This window comes from Netta rufina (genome assembly GCF_964035555.1).
Source record: "Netta rufina genome assembly, chromosome: 24".
Lineage (NCBI taxonomy): Eukaryota > Metazoa > Chordata > Aves > Anseriformes > Anatidae > Netta > Netta rufina.
Window position 1 is genome coordinate 5,903,351 of NC_140148.1, and position 15,124 is coordinate 5,918,474.

Here is a 15,124-nt window from a genome sequence, read left to right on the forward strand (position 1 = left end):
CATCTAGGTTCAGAGGAGTCAGAAGCCCCCTGTGCCCAGCCACCCTCGCATCACAGCCACGTCCCATCCCCTTGTGCCACCGTCTCAGGCAGCTTTCACCGCCTGCTCCCTGCGCCCCGACCCAGGGGCTCTGCCAGGCGCCCTGGTCCCAGCGGGTCCGTGGAAGCCCGGCTGGCCATCACGGCACGTCTCTCGCGTCCTGCTGGTGTGGCTCATGCCGGAGGGCTCGTAGGCTGAGGTTCACCCAAGTTCAAAGCCTGCATACCAAATAGCTCCCGCCCGCTCCATCCCGCCACACCACTCGGCTTGGCTGCCTTCCCAGACACCACTCAGCACGGCCCGGAGGGGCTGATAATGAGAGAAAACCTTGGCAAACCCCTGGAAATTTTTTACTTTTTGTTTTTCAGAGGAAACTTTGTGCAGCACGTGCAGGAGGAGCAGATTTCCAGACCTGTCCTGCCTGGGAGCAACCAGAACACAGAAGACCTTGGATGGGAATGGCACAGGGAGGAATGCAAGATGGTATTGGCTTGTGTGGAAGGAGATGATCCTTCCCTGAGGTTGCTCGTGCTTTCACTAGCACATAAAGGAGCTGCTCCCTTCTCCACCAAGCCAGGGCACACACCCAGATGATACTGGGGTAATCTGAAGCACTGTCGTTGCCAGCAGACCCAGGGGCAATGGTCACAGCTCTAGGAGCAGGCATTGCTTCGGGGAACCCTTGCAGTTGGGGCACTGCGTGCTGGGGACATGCATGGCACTGCCTCGAGGAGCAGCACAGAGCAGCAGCAGTGGCACCAGGTGGCATCTGGTGGCTCTGCGGGAGCAGAGGGCAGCTCCCTGCTGGGGCTGGGGGAGCAGAGGAGTGGCAGGGGGATTAGGAGGCCTCGGCAGGGAGCCAGGCAAGTTGTGACCCCAGGGAAGGACAGATGGAAACCATCTGCCTCCAGGGCAGACCTTGCAAGGGCATGAGGTGGGGCGGCACCAGCCCAGCAGCTCCGGAGGCTGGGGAAAGGTGCCCAAGAGGTGCCCCGCAGGCTCCTGTAACCCAGCAGCTCCGGGACCTCTGGTGCCTGGGGCAGGTCCTGTGGCAGGGACTGGGATGCCCGTGCTGCTCCCACTGCGTGGTCCCCAAACCCATCCCTTCTGACAGCCCCACTACGTGCCTGGATCAGGGCTATTTCTGTCCCACGCCCTGTACAACACCTCCAGCCCAGCATGGTGTTTCACCAGTATCCATAGCTTTCCCCATCCTTTTCCTGCACACAAGTGCTGCACACCCTGCAACCCCGCTAATTTGCGGTATTTGAGGATCCTCCTGCTCTGGCACCACAGCCCAGACCATCCCACCAGACGTCCCCCTGCCCAGAAGCATGGTGCTCCGAGGCAAAAAGCACCCAGGGAGAGCCCTGAGGTGCAGCATGGACTCTGCACAGCCCTAGCACATCGTCACTGCTGTCCCTGTCCCCTCACTGCAGACAATAAATCAGCTCAAAGAGGCGGGAGCACCCGAGGAGAGCAGCTGCCACCGCCTTGCTGCAGCTACTTCACTCTGAAAAATATCTTTGTCTCGTAGAGGAGCTGCTGTTGAAGGGAGAGCACATTTATCAGTATTTTCTGAGCACTCCCAGCTTGTCATAGTCACCAGCAGCCATGTCCCCAGCACGAGGTGGTGTGTCGGGCTTTGGCTCCATCTGGAGCTGATCAATGGCATGTGAACACAGTGAGCTTGCAGCCTTTTCCCCGAGGCCCAGAGCTCCTATCCCAGAGCTAATTAGCGCCTGATTTCTAATTACTAGGCAGTCATTTCTGGTGCTGCCTGCTAGCCTGCGTCCCCTCCTGCCTGTTGGGGCAGAGGCTGCAATGTTCGTGCATCCCCCTGGCTTGCACCCTGGTCACTGTTTGACTGAATTTCACCAAAACCAGCACAGCTGATGGGATGAGCTGGTATTTGGTGGCTGCAGGTGGTGGTTTGTCCCCTGCACACAGTGAGCAGCCCGGGGTGGCTCTCAGAACATCAGCCCTGGGATGCTGGAGCTGTGCTGGGACCCCTCTGGTAACCACACACAGGGGCTTTTCTACAGCTTCTGGGTCACACATCATGGTGATGAGGAACTGAGGTCCCTGGGGACCCCATGGGCCAGACTGGAAGCATCTCCCTGCTATTGTCAGGCTGGTGTTAACAGCATCACCTCTGTACAATGTGGCCTCATTTCTAGTGTGCTATAGCATGGCCTGTGTGTACTGCGGGGGGGGAGGGAGGGCACTTGTGCTACTAGATTGGACTTATAATAGGAAAAATGCGGGGAGAAACACCAGTTTTCAGGCCTCCTGCTACCAACATTAATGGGAATGACAAGAATGACAACAGCAGCTCCCTTGCCCAAGGAGCTCTGGCAGGTTTGTCCCTTCTGAGCGCATCAGAGCAGAACAAATTCAACAGCTCACAGCCAGCCACGGCCCTTCCTGCCGCCTTTCCCCTGCAGCCCCCCCCCAGCTGAAAACACCACCTTCTTCCCAGCTGACAACAAATTGCCAGGATTTGCCTCTTCATACAAAGCCCCCTCCCTTCCTGGGTCGATAAGGTTGCTCCTCTCCACCATGGCATCTTCACTGCCCTGAATTTCCCCATGTTTTTGGCGCAACCTCATGGCAAGCAGCGATTTCCCCTAAGAACACCATTAGTGTGCCTGCTGTTGTTTTCCTAAATTTCTTGTCTCTACTCCCTCTCACCCCCCCAGAGCAGCAAGGTGACTGGCATCCCGCAAGCCCTGACAGCCCTCGCTGTGCCTCGATGTCAGCTTTCAATGCAAAATGCATTGCTTCATGTTCACTTGTGCTAAGCTTTGTCTGGTTTTGTACCCTCCCTGATGATGTTTTCAGAAGCATTAGCAGTGGATCCAATGTTAGTGCCATCAGCAGATTTCCTGGCATCAAATTCCTCTTGGACATCTTTAACCCCAAACCGAGTGCTTTGACGTTTGCACCCATCCCATGGGGTGCAGGAGGTCCCCCTGGTGTTTGCAACAACCCCATATCCTGACTCAAACCAGCCCAAACCTCTGCTTGGACCCCCCCATCTCATGCTGGGAATTGGAGAGCTCGTTTTTGCTGAAACACTCCAGGTTTGGTCTATGCCATACCAGATGTCATGTTATGGAAAAGTGAAAAGTAACCCAAAATGGCACCACTCTGTGGACAGCACAAGGTCAGTTTTGGTGCTGGAGCCCTGCCACCCACCTTTCTCACTGTGGCATCCTCGGTATCTGACTGGGTACTTGTCTCCTCCTCGTAGAGGTCGGACTCCTCCGAGGCAATGGGAACCTGCACTGTCAGGTTGGGGTTGTTAATGAAATTCATGTGGTCCAGTTCGTCCATGAACAAATACTCTTTCCCAGTGACTCCGTCCATGTACTCCGACTTGGGCTCCTGGCCAGTGTCCACGTGGTTCAGCGCAGAATTGTCCCCCTTGCTGGGCTCCTGCTCTTCCTCTGGGGCCACCTTCTTCCCCTTCCACAGCCTGCGGAGCAGCATGAGGACAGAGCTCTTTACAAAGTCGATCCCCCTGGTGATTCTGCCAATAGCAATCTGCAAGTTGTTCATCTCGCCATCATCATCCGATGCTGCCAGGCTATCGGCACTGAAGGAACTCAGCAGCAAAGCTAAGAACAGGTTCAGGACCTGGAGGGGACAAAAGCAAACACCAGTGATGACATCCGTCCCTGCAGACTGGAGCAGCAGAGACCAGCGATGGCCACGGAGAAGCCGCCTCCACTGAGCTTCTTGCTGGGATGCTCTCCCTCTGTTGCCCACCTCTGGGGACTGTGGAGATGCTGACCCCATCTCCTGGAGAACACAGGCATGGCCCAGCTCCTGCTCGCTCCTCCCTGGGCTGCAGTGACCCCTCTGATCCATTTGCAAGCACGTCCTGTGCCTGTCACTGCTTTCGCTCTTCCCAAACGACCTCCATGCGGGTCTCCCAGGGTGTCCCTCCATCCACTCGTCTCTTCTCTGGTCACCACATGGGACCCAAGCCCATGGTGCCCACCACCAGCTGGGAAGCAGCTCAGCTCTACTCCTCTCTCCAGGGAGAAACCTCCTGCTTGTTGCCCTCCAACTGCAATTTTTTCTCTGCTTTTTGCTAGTCCAGTAGCTTGGATGCCCAGTAAGCTGCTGAGGGCCTCCAGCACCCTGAAGCCACATCCATCACCTCATCCCTTTCTATCAGCTCCCCACGGGGAGCAGCATTTCATCACCTCCCAGAAGCAATAGCAACACATGATCTCTCACCAAACCTGGGCTCCCTCCTGCTTTCCCCAGCTCTCTCCCACCACACCATGCCTGAAACGTGCTTGGACCCCAGGGCACCTCTGCGCTGATGGCATGGGCTGGCTCGCAGTGTGCCAGGCACCCAGAGCAGCACATGAGGATGGAGCAGGATGGGCTCTCTGCAGGGCCTGGGCGCATCGGCAGGACCCAGAAACACGCTTGCTGTGCAGAGCAGCCGCAGGGCCAAGCCCACAGCTGTCAGTGTTTGTGCCTTTTTGTGCCAGCAGCGTATCTGAGAAGGGAATTAGCTGCTATTCAAGGTCACTGCTGTTTTCACATGGCTCATACCATATGACTTAAACCGCATCTTTAAATAAATCCCCAGTATCCCATCAGTTTAATACTCATGTTAGGTACCAATTACAGCTAATAGTTTCTGTTGGCTCTGCCTTTTTGGACAGGAGTCTGTTACCTTGTCACCTGACGGACTTCCTCCCTTTTCCCTTAATAACTCGAAAGGAAATGCTCTAAGTGTCATTAACAGCAAAGGACGAGTGGCTGCTGCCTTATTGCTCCAGAGGGGAAAGGGGGGAAGAAACATCCCCCCCCTGCAGCCGGGATGCTGGAGAGGCTTCATGGGACAGGCTCCAGCACTTGGAAATACCTGAGACATGGCCAGGAGAGCCTGGCAGAGAGGGGGGAGCTCTGTGGGTGGCTGTGGGTTGTGCTTCTCCAGCTCGCTTTAAATGAAACCCGTGCTGCAGCCCAGAGCGGAGCTGCAAAGCTTGCCCTAAAGCTGAGGTGCGAGCTCAGGGATGACTACACCTCCCCAGTCCCATGTCTCCTCCAGGAGAGCCTCCTGGAAGGGTGCATGGGCTGCCCTGCTCCCAAATCTGCCTCCAGAATGGGAAAGGTCTCCAGGACATCCTTGGGGAGGGTCTTCAGGGAGCCTGGCTGGGATTCCCATTTTCTGCACCCCTTGTAAACTGCCCTGGAGATGCTCCTGCTGATCATGGGTGATTTTCAGCCTTGTTCAGCATTGCAACACAAATAAATGGGGTCCCCTGAGGAAGGCATGGCCATTCCCTGCTGCGGGGCCACGTGCTGCATCTACCTGGCATCACCCAGCCTAGACCCCAGCACAACCCATGCTGTTGCAGGGGCCAGCTCCAAGCCCCAAACACACTGCATGAGCCAGGGAAGCAACACAACACCCAAATCCTTTCTGTCCTCAAAAGTGGGACGCTCCATGCTGCCCTACCCTGATCCAAGCCACGGAGGAGGAAGGGGGTGGTCTGGATTTTCCCTGGAGTTGCTTTCACCCATCCAGGGCCAGAGCAGCCATGCACCGTGTGCAGGGAGGCGTCAGCAGCTCCCTGGGCAGATAGTTTTTCAAAGCAAATTCCAAAGGGCTTACACAATCCCGGCAAGTAATAGGAGCGATTCGGCAAGCCGCCGCGCTTCCCTCCCCTGCCTTGCTCCTTAAGAAGGGAGCACGGGGCCCACACAGCCTGCAAAACAAGCTTCAAAGCCGCCAGCAAGTGGGTTACCAAGTTTAGAAAGGATTTGATGCTCGCCTGGAACTTGCAGGCAGTGAGCAGCGGTGAGCAGCTCAGGTTAGCGGGGGGCACATGGGGCCCACTGGGATCTGGGAGAAGGAGTTGTGTGCTGCAGGGGGGTCGTGCGCCCCTGGGATACCACCTGGAGCACAGCAATACTGACGACCTGCTCCCAAAAGTGGCATGGAGCAAAGGGTCAGCCCTGGGGTGAGCTGGTAGCATGTGTTTATTGTTCTGCCTCTGTCCCTTGTCACCAGAGCATGGGAAGTGGGGGTGGAAACCCAAAAGACGTGTGTGGAAAAGAAAATGCAGCTTGAAGATGAGCCCTCTCAGGTCCCTGAGTTGTTCTCATATCTGCCTAAAGCCTGTCATAAAGTTTTCTGTGCCTCGGTTTCCCCTTCTGCTCCTGATCTGGTTTCAGCAGAAGGCCCTTATGGTAGAGATTGTGTCCTACTCTGCTTTGGTAAGACCTGAGCACACAGCACAGCCCCACCAGCTATACGGGAGGGAGGTCAGGCCCTTGGCCTCTGCTCCTGTACAGCTCCAACAAGACCAGACCTTCCTGGGCAGCCCTATAGAAGAGCTGAGCTGGATGGCATCATCCAGAGCACGAGGGATGGAGGTGGGGACCTGTGGCCGAGGGCCTCCCCCACCTCTGGTACTCACCACAAGGTTCCCGATGACCATGACCATCATGAAGACAATGAGGCACATGGTCTGGCCGGCCACCTCCATGCAGTCCCACATGGTCTCGATCCACTCCCCGCAGAGGATGCGGAAGACGATGAGGAAGGAGTGGAAGAAGTCATGCATGTGCCAGCGGGGCAGTGTGCAGTCCAGGGAGATCTTGCACACGCACTCCATGTAGCTCTTCCCAAAGAGCTGCATCCCCACCACGGCGAAGATGAAGACGATGATGGCCAACACCAGGGTGAGATTCCCCAGAGCACCCACTGAGTTGCCAATGATCTTGATCAGCATGTTGAGGGTGGGCCAGGACTTGGCGAGTTTGAAAACCCTCAGCTGTGAGGAGCAAGGAGACAGGGTGGTGAGTTGCCTGGGGCTTTCATTGCCACAAGGTGTCAGCAAGGCCGAGAGGCTGGGACCAGACCTCCACATAGAAGTTTTGTTAAGGCAGGAGGGATTAAACAGCCAACAGCTTTGCAAAGAGCACAGGCTACTGTGTTCCTTGATATTTGTATTGCCTTTAACCTGGGATGGGTTGGTGGCCACCACAAAGGACCTTGAACAAACCATTCTCCACCCTGGTGCTGCCTGCATCCCAAACCCCCTGGCACCGCTCAGCCCCATGGCACGTACCAAGCGGAAGGAGCGGAGCACGGAGAGCCCCTGCACGTTGGCCAGACCCAGCTCCACCAAGCTCAGGGTGACGATGATGCTGTCAAATATATTCCAGCCCTGCTGGAAATACTCATAGGGGTCCAACGCAATGAGCTTCAGGACCATTTCTGCTGTGAAGATTCCTGTAAAGACCTGTGGGGAACATCACACTGTCAGTTTGCTCAAAAGCCAGAGCGCCAAGCTTCTGTATGGAGTGGGTAGCACTTCATTTTGGAGCTATTTTTCATCCCTTTGAGTCCAGCCTCCATTGGGAACCATCTCCCAGCTGCTGCCCAGTGTGACTTGTGAGGAGCATGGGGAACGCTGGTGGCTGGGTCTGGAAAGACTTGGCCAAGGCATGTGCTGGCGGGTCGAAATTAAAAATAAGACGTTCCATTGGTAAAGGGACCCAGTACAAACACTGGCTGAATCACAGGAATTCCCAGCACCAGGAGCCGTGATGATACTGGGATGTCTTGGTGCTCCCCTGGGCCCCATGAAAGCTGACACAACTTTTACACATTGCTTTTCCTGGGGCTACAACAGCCCTGTGCATTATCACATTACTCCAGAGCAGGATCAGCAATGTGACAATTAACATCCTCGATGTAATTGCATGACATAGAATGCATAGAGGGTACCCAGTGACAAATTTTGCCCTGGATGTGCATTGTGGATTGGAAGGGGAGGCTGCAGGAAGGCTTCTGCATCAGCACCCCAGAGGTTGCTCCCTGACACATTGAAGGAGAGCTGCTCCTCCTGCTGCAGGCGACACCTGGATTCCCCAGCAAAGCCCCACGGTTGCGCTGGCTCTCCTACTGGCTCTACACACAGACAGAAACCAGTGATGGCCCCAAGGAGAAGCTGGAGCTGTTTTTTGCAGCGTGACCATGCTGCTTCAAGCAACAGCCAATTAATCCCCTTGTATTTCCTGAATGAAACCAGAGACAAAGCAGCTATGTGCTGAGCGTCATCCTGCCTGCTTGGGGCTCGGGCCCCGGCATGTGTCACCCGCGTGCTTGTGCACGGAGAGGTCCCGGCAGGTGCTGGAGCAGGGCAAGGTGGCAGGAGAGAAGATGAAGTCCTCCCTCCCCTCTCTCCCAGCCCTTGGCTGAACTTCCCAGAGCAACCAGGGGCCTCCCGGGCCTGTCCCCCCAGCAGCTTGCATCCAGCTGAAAACCCTTTACCCTGAGCTCCAGGGAGGAGCAGCCACAGCTTGGTTTTAAATGTGCCCATGAAATCAGAACAGCCCAGATTTGCAGTGATTTCACTGGGAAGTCTTAATCATTATTATTATATATTTTTAATGCTGGTAGCACCACTACCTTCTGCTCAGCAGGGACCTTTCCCTCCCAGCACGAGTGAGCCACCCAGCACCATGAGGCCACTGCAGCTCAGGCCAGGGCTGGCGGCAGCTCCTGCCTGACCTGGGCTGAGATATAGGAGCTGGCCCTACAGAACAGCCTTGGAAAGCCACATCCACATTGGGATCAACCAGGTGAGATGGGCACCTGCCCAGAAGCTGCAGCAGGAGAGCAGGGGATGATGGAGCCCCACTACCACATCACCTCCGCTGCTGCCCCTTGATCTGAAAAGTCCTGGAGCCCATCCCATCCCAGGGATGCTGTGACCAGACCTCCCGAGTACCTTCTCAGCAGCTGGGAAGGGCTTCCAGCACGCTGTTCTGGTAAGATGAGGGGAGTGGTGAGGATCATCCCACCAGGCTTTGGCTGCTATGGCTCTAAACAGGGAAGGATGGGGCACCAGGAGCTGCCTACCAGGTTCCCCACAGTCAGCACGTTCTCAAACTCCTCCGTCATGGGGTAGTGCTCCATGGCCATGAAGAGCGTGTTGAGCACGATGCAGATGGTGATGCCCAGGTCCACAAAGGGGTCCATCACCACCAGCTTGACAAACTCCTTTAGCTTCAGCCATGGAAGGCAGCAGTCCCAGATCAGGAACGTGTGAGCAAATTTGTACCACCAAGGTGGGCACTTCTGGTGAGCCTCCTCCAGCTCTGAGGGCAGGAAGGAAAAACTGAAATCAGCCTGGGCTTCTCCTGCCCTCCCCATGGTGGGCCAAGTGTGAACCCACCAGAAGAGACCTCTGCTGAGGTCCTGGATCCAGCCCTAGGCAACCTACAGGATGCATTTGTGGGCTGAGTGAAGGTTCCTGGGCACACTGGCTCTCCGGGACGGCAGGGCTCAGGAGCCTGGTACTGCTGAGCCTGTGGCACTTTTTGCTAAAATTAAGATAGGAGCTCTTGGGAAACTGCTCAACAGTTCTTGATTTACTCCAAAGACTGCTGTAATCAACTGCAATCCCATTCTTTTGCATGAGAAATTGTATGATTTCCTCTGGGCAGCACCCTTGTGAAATGGGATGAAGTACCTTGCTTGAACACCACTGCTGTATATCAACCCCACATGGAGACCCTGGGCCCAGAGCTGCCCCTTGCATGGGGCTGGAGATGTGTGACAGCCCCTGGCACATGCTGAGCACTCCCTGCCCGCCCACCCACCCTGGTCGGGCTCAAACGGCTGGTGCACGGAGTCTGCACCCGGGTGAGGACGTACCTTCCACGGCGTTGGAGAGGACGCTGATGGCACTCCCCACTCTCTTCTCAAGGCCTGGACCATCTTGGTTGCCCACAGTGAGGTGGTTGTAGTCTGATTTCTCCGTCTCATTGCCTGGGTTGAACTAGAAGAGGAGGCCACAGGGGATGACTGTGTTTTTAATGCACTTAAAGATTGAGAAGACGAAAAAAAAAAAAAAAAAGGGTGTGGGGGCATGGTCTAGACAGACCTTGGGGTGCAATGTGGGAGCTGCAGTTTGGCTGCAGAACGGCTGCTAGGACCCACTATAAAGGGGGCACTTGTAAGAGAGCTTTGGGGTTGCGTTGGGGCATGACACCCAGCACTGCAGCAGCAGTGCTGCACTCTGTGGCACAGGTTGGTTTGCACTCTGTGGTACGTCCCAGAAGGCTGGGACGGAGCACGTACTTCAATCACCGTGGCGGACCGCTCCAGCACCACCTTGGGGACCACTCGCCCATTGCAGTCCTTCGCCTTGTCCTGGTCACTGTTCAGGTCCGAGTCGCTCTTCTTCTCGGCCGTGCTGCTGCGCAGGGAGCCGCTGCTGGATCGCCTGTCCTGCAACTGCAGCCACCCACATCTCCATCACCCACACATCCACCAGCTTCCCAAAACCTCTGCGGGGCATGACGCTACGGAGGGGGATGAATTGAGTCCTAAAACTGTCCTGAGCAAGGACTTTGTGACCCCAAAGTCTGCTGCTGCAAGATCTGGGCAAAGATGAACTCACTGACAAGCTCACATCCTAACAAGCAGTGATGAGGAATGGCAACAGTTCAGCAGCACGTGCCTGATGTTGCCAGCCTTTCCTTCTCAATGCATACCCCACCATGCTAAGCCAGGGTGAATAATTCATAAGGATGAAACTATGCAAAACCTCTAATTTCTGTCTTGCGGGAAATTTTAATCTTTGAAATGTGCTGTCATCTCAAATGGAAAGAGAAGCAAACTCTTCTGGGGTCTTGGTGAAATGGGGTGTCCAAGACTTTTGGACTTGCACTGAAATTGTGAATGATTGGGTCAGAATTTCAAAACTGTTTTTCCAGAAATTGGTTTACAATTTTTTCATTTGCACATTCTGTTGTTTCATTCTGTTTTCTCTGACAGTGATATTAATATTTGAAGTTTGCAATGCCCACTGGTAGCACTAAGCATGTCATGGCAGAGCAGGAACCTCTCTCGCTCCCTGTGGCTGCAATACATTGCAATTTCCATGCTTGGTCACTGGATGTTAATGGATCCAAGTACCCATTTCTCATAGGTACTTTGTCCTCCCTCTCAGTCAGTTTCCTCCATCTTCTCCTTTATTCTAGGTGACAATCAATGAGAATCATCCCTTAATAAAGCCTTCAGGCAACTCGCTGCTTGATGTGTCCAGGGAACTAGCCAGGGCACCAGCTTCACACCCGGCCCTGGAGTCCCCATCCCTGGGGCAGGGCTTGCTCAGCCCCATCCTGTGAACAGCAGCAGCCTGATAAGAGCAAGCCACTTCCTTGGAGGATGCTGTGGCTCAGCACAGATAAGCAAAGAGAGAGAGAGAGGCTCTAGAGGAAAACACTGCTTTGTATCTCTCTCTACATGTGAGGAAGCTGTCTTTTGCCCAGACTGATTATTAGATTTACAGACATGTCTCCTGCTGATGTATGCCAAAATGATGACTAGAGATAAAAGATGTCTGGGCAGCAGTATCAAACATCAGAGAAACTCTTGCTCACATTTTTGTAGGTGTATTGTGCTGAAAAGAGAAACCCATGGACCAGAAAGGGGCTAAGATAACACCCAGAACTGCAATGGAGCAAACGGATGGACACCAGGCACCTCTAGAGACCACCTGATAATACCACCTGAAATGAATACCAGTGCATACCCTGCTGTAGATGTGCACATGTTGGGGCACAGCTGCAAGGCTGGACCCCCAAAACTGTCTCTCTGCTCCTGTAAGGACACCAGAACCTCTGTGAGCAAGATTCAGGGTCTCTTGGGTCTTCTCTTCTGTTTTCAGTGTTGGTCAAAATTATCAAACTTTGCTGCAACTGCCCTACCTCTCTTGAGTGGTTCTTTCATGCCCTGATTGTAACCTACCCCTGCAGGCTCTCTGCTAGGTTTCCTGCTCTTGATGTGCTGCAGAAGTACCTATTATTAGCTCTGGTGTCCTTCCTGCCTCGTTTCTCACCTCTTCCTTTCAAGCTGTGCTGGACCTGTGCTGCACCTCTCTGCTGCCTCCCAGTGCTCCTTTTGTTGGTCTGTGGATATGGGAATTTAATATTTTCAGCCTTTTATTCCCACCACCTTCTCTCCCCGCACCCCTCCCCCTCTCCCCCCCCCCCCCGAGAATATGTCAACTTTTGGATTCAGCTGGTGACCCCAGAATAGGTACTCAGTTCTCACCTTTGCTTGGTAGGGAGCAAGAGGGGCTTATTCTTAGATTTTACGGAAATAGGAATATGACCACACTTGTCACTGCCTCTCCTTTTCTCCCTTTATTCCTAAGGTCCCTCATCGTGGCCTCAATGCTTTCCACCAACCTGCTTCTCTTGCTCCTCCTGGTGCTTCTTCAGCTGCTCCATGAGCTGCTGAAATTCCTCCTCCTTCTGCTGCGCCTCCAGCATTGTGGCGTCGTTTTGTTCCGCATAGGCCATGGCCACCACCGCCAGGATGAGGTTGATTAGGTAGAAGGAACCCAGGAATATAACCACCACGAAGAAGATCATGTATGTTTTCCCTGCTGCACGCAGGGTCTGTGGGAAGGGGAGGAACAGGCTGCTACACCTCCTCAGCATGGTTTCCGTTTGGTAGTAATGAATGAGAATCCTTGCTCTGGGCACCCTCCCAATCACGGTAGTGATGTAAGATTTTGCTCCCATTTTCCCTGAGGGCTGCTCACTGCCCAGCTGACCTTCCTACAGTCTACAGCACTGGGTTAGGATTGGTGTGGAAAGGCTGGAGGTCTCGCCAAAGCCATCCTCACTGCCCTGTGCCCATCGGTAGCCCGGGGCAGGTGTGCATAGAGATGGGGATGACATTCACAGACCTGCACCCTGGGACAGGGGCTGATGTCCCAGAGCCCGACTGCTCAGGTCTCATTCCTGGGACAAGTTCTTCTCTAATTCTGCATCCGGGTGCCATCGCCTCCAGAGGACACAGGCACTGGCTTGCCCTTCTTATCTAATCAGTCCTGGAGCTGGGGCTGCATCCATTTGGCCAGGAGAATTTCATGGTGTCTGCAGCTTCTACCTATAGGATACCTCAGTCCAGGGGACAACCAACCTAAGAGAGAGGGTAAGATAACTATCTCAAGCTGGAGATGTACCAGATACTCCTGTAAATCCCTGATTTCCCTGATATGCTGACAGCACCCCTGAAGCACGGCTGGGCTTTGAGAGCATCCTGCACCACTGAGGGTGGGGAGCTGGACAAGACTCCTCATTAGTGCTGATCCTCATTAGTTCCCTGAACTAACGATCCCATAAATAGCCAACCAAGTGACTTTTTACCTGTCCTAGGCCAGGGGCAGCACTGAAGTGATAATATTTGCATGGAAGGTATAAATATACAAAATAAATAAATGAAATAAAAGTTGAGACCAGTGCCCAGAGGGATGGGTGACTGAAGCCATGTGCCGGGGTCCCACAAGCACCTACCAGCTGGAAGAGGTTCTCCCAGAAGTCCTGCGTCATGAGGCGGAACAGCGCCAGGAAAGCCCAGCTGAAGGTGTCGTAGCTGGTGTAGCCATAGTTGGGGTTCCTCCCTGCCTTCATGCACTCGTATCCCTCAGGGCACTTCCTGCCAAAGGTCAGCCGGCATCAGGCCCTGCCACAGCCCCATGTGCACCCTCAGCCTGCAGAGCGTTTTGGGTTCCAAGGGACCCTTAAAGACCGTCTAGATGTCTGCCACGGGCCATTTTTCCCTGGATCATGTTGATCAAAGCCCCACTGACCCAACATTGAACACTTGCAGTGACAGGGCATACACTGCTTTTCTGGGCAGCCTGTTCCAACAAGCTGATTGTTCCAGCCTGCAGGTGGGAACATGCTATGTTTTCTGCATCAGAAACATGCCCACAAGGGTGCTGTTGACATGCCCAGACTGTTCAGTGGTCCTGCAGGCTGCCTTGAACCCCTCCCCAGGGAGCCAGAGGGGCCAGCAGCATGAGCTGCACTCACCCAGCATCGCTGCTGTTCCCGCAGAGCAGGGCATCGAGCGCTCCCTCCAGAAAGTAGAAATTTGCTTCGCAGATAGGGAAAGAGCAGGACACAGGAAAACAAACAAACAAACAAAAAACAACAACAACAAGAAACACAAACATTGACTTTCAAGTTCTTGGCAGCTCCTCACTGTCAGGGAAACCATCCCAGCTCCCAGCACTGGGCTCTGGGCTGTCTCCTGCCTGCTGACTTTGCTATCTGTGCTGCACTACTTGGCGCCAGCTCAGACCTCGCAGCATTGTTTCACCTGCCCAGCTGGATGGCTCCAAGCCCACAAAGAGCTCTGGAAAACAGCCAAGTGGCAGGGCCAGGCCTCGCGGGAAGGTGGACTAGCAGATGGTCAAAGGGACGATACCAGCACAGGTGTTCACAGGGATGGATGAAAGCACTGGGAGGTGACAGGGCTCAGATGAGTGAACACTGGTACCTCTGCAGACCGTTTGCCTGGGATCCAAAAAGCCTGGGGAAATGGCCCATTGCCATTTCCACATCCTGCTGCTCCCATCCCAACAAGCCCCTCCCTGGTGGAAAACCCCACCTGTTCACAGCCATGAGACCAGAACTCCCTAAAGCTCATCCCTCAAGTTCAGGCACAGACCCACAACCACAGCAGCTGCCAAGACGTGCTACCACCAGTCACCTGCCCCCAGGGACACAGAGATGAGCCCCTCGAGACACCCACCCATGGCCGCAAGCACCACCTAGCACAGCAACAGGGACCTATAATGGGATTTCTGGAGCTTCCTAGGAGCACCCGTGGCCGTGCGTGCCTTCTTGCAACCCGGCTTTTATTTAACTTCTGTGGAAAGTGTTGTCCCATTCATGAAGCTCCAGGCAACGTGTTTTTGGCTTGGCCCCAGGAGCTGCTAACCTGAAGGCAGAGCTGCAGGGTGCTGTTGCTATTTGCACTGCGCTCATTAGATTCTATATATTGAATTTGCACCCCTGCATAGAAGCCTTCCTGTAATTAATGCCAGAGCTACTTCCACAGCTGGTCAAAACAGCTCAGCTGTGTCGTAACCCAACCTTCTGCTGAGCTTTGAGTGCCCAAAATGGGATGTGAAACCTCTCTGTTAGAGACCATCCCCAAGGCACAGATTGCTCTAGGCAAGTCTGCTTTCACTCTGTAACCCACGTGAATTTTTCCAAGTGTTTT

General features: G+C 54.4%; 1 protein-coding gene across 5 annotated transcripts in view; it reads right to left on the reverse strand.

Moving 5' to 3' along the window:
- The window catches only part of SCN4A (sodium voltage-gated channel alpha subunit 4), a 46,564-nt gene that overhangs the window by 11,552 nt on the left and 19,888 nt on the right, over positions 1-15,124 (reverse strand). For all 5 annotated transcript variants that reach the window (XM_084300982.1, XM_084300985.1, XM_084300983.1 and 2 more), the window contains exons 8-16: positions 13,927-13,990; positions 13,405-13,546; positions 12,289-12,501; positions 10,172-10,327; positions 9,746-9,869; positions 8,948-9,186; positions 7,149-7,322; positions 6,495-6,851; positions 3,241-3,681 (exon numbers count right to left, since the gene is read on the reverse strand). In XM_084300982.1, coding sequence (XP_084157108.1) covers positions 3,241-3,681; positions 6,495-6,851; positions 7,149-7,322; positions 8,948-9,186; positions 9,746-9,869; positions 10,172-10,327; positions 12,289-12,501; positions 13,405-13,546; positions 13,927-13,990 — 1,910 coding nt within the window. The remainder of the gene's footprint in view (positions 1-3,240; positions 3,682-6,494; positions 6,852-7,148; positions 7,323-8,947; positions 9,187-9,745; positions 9,870-10,171; positions 10,328-12,288; positions 12,502-13,404; positions 13,547-13,926; positions 13,991-15,124) is intronic.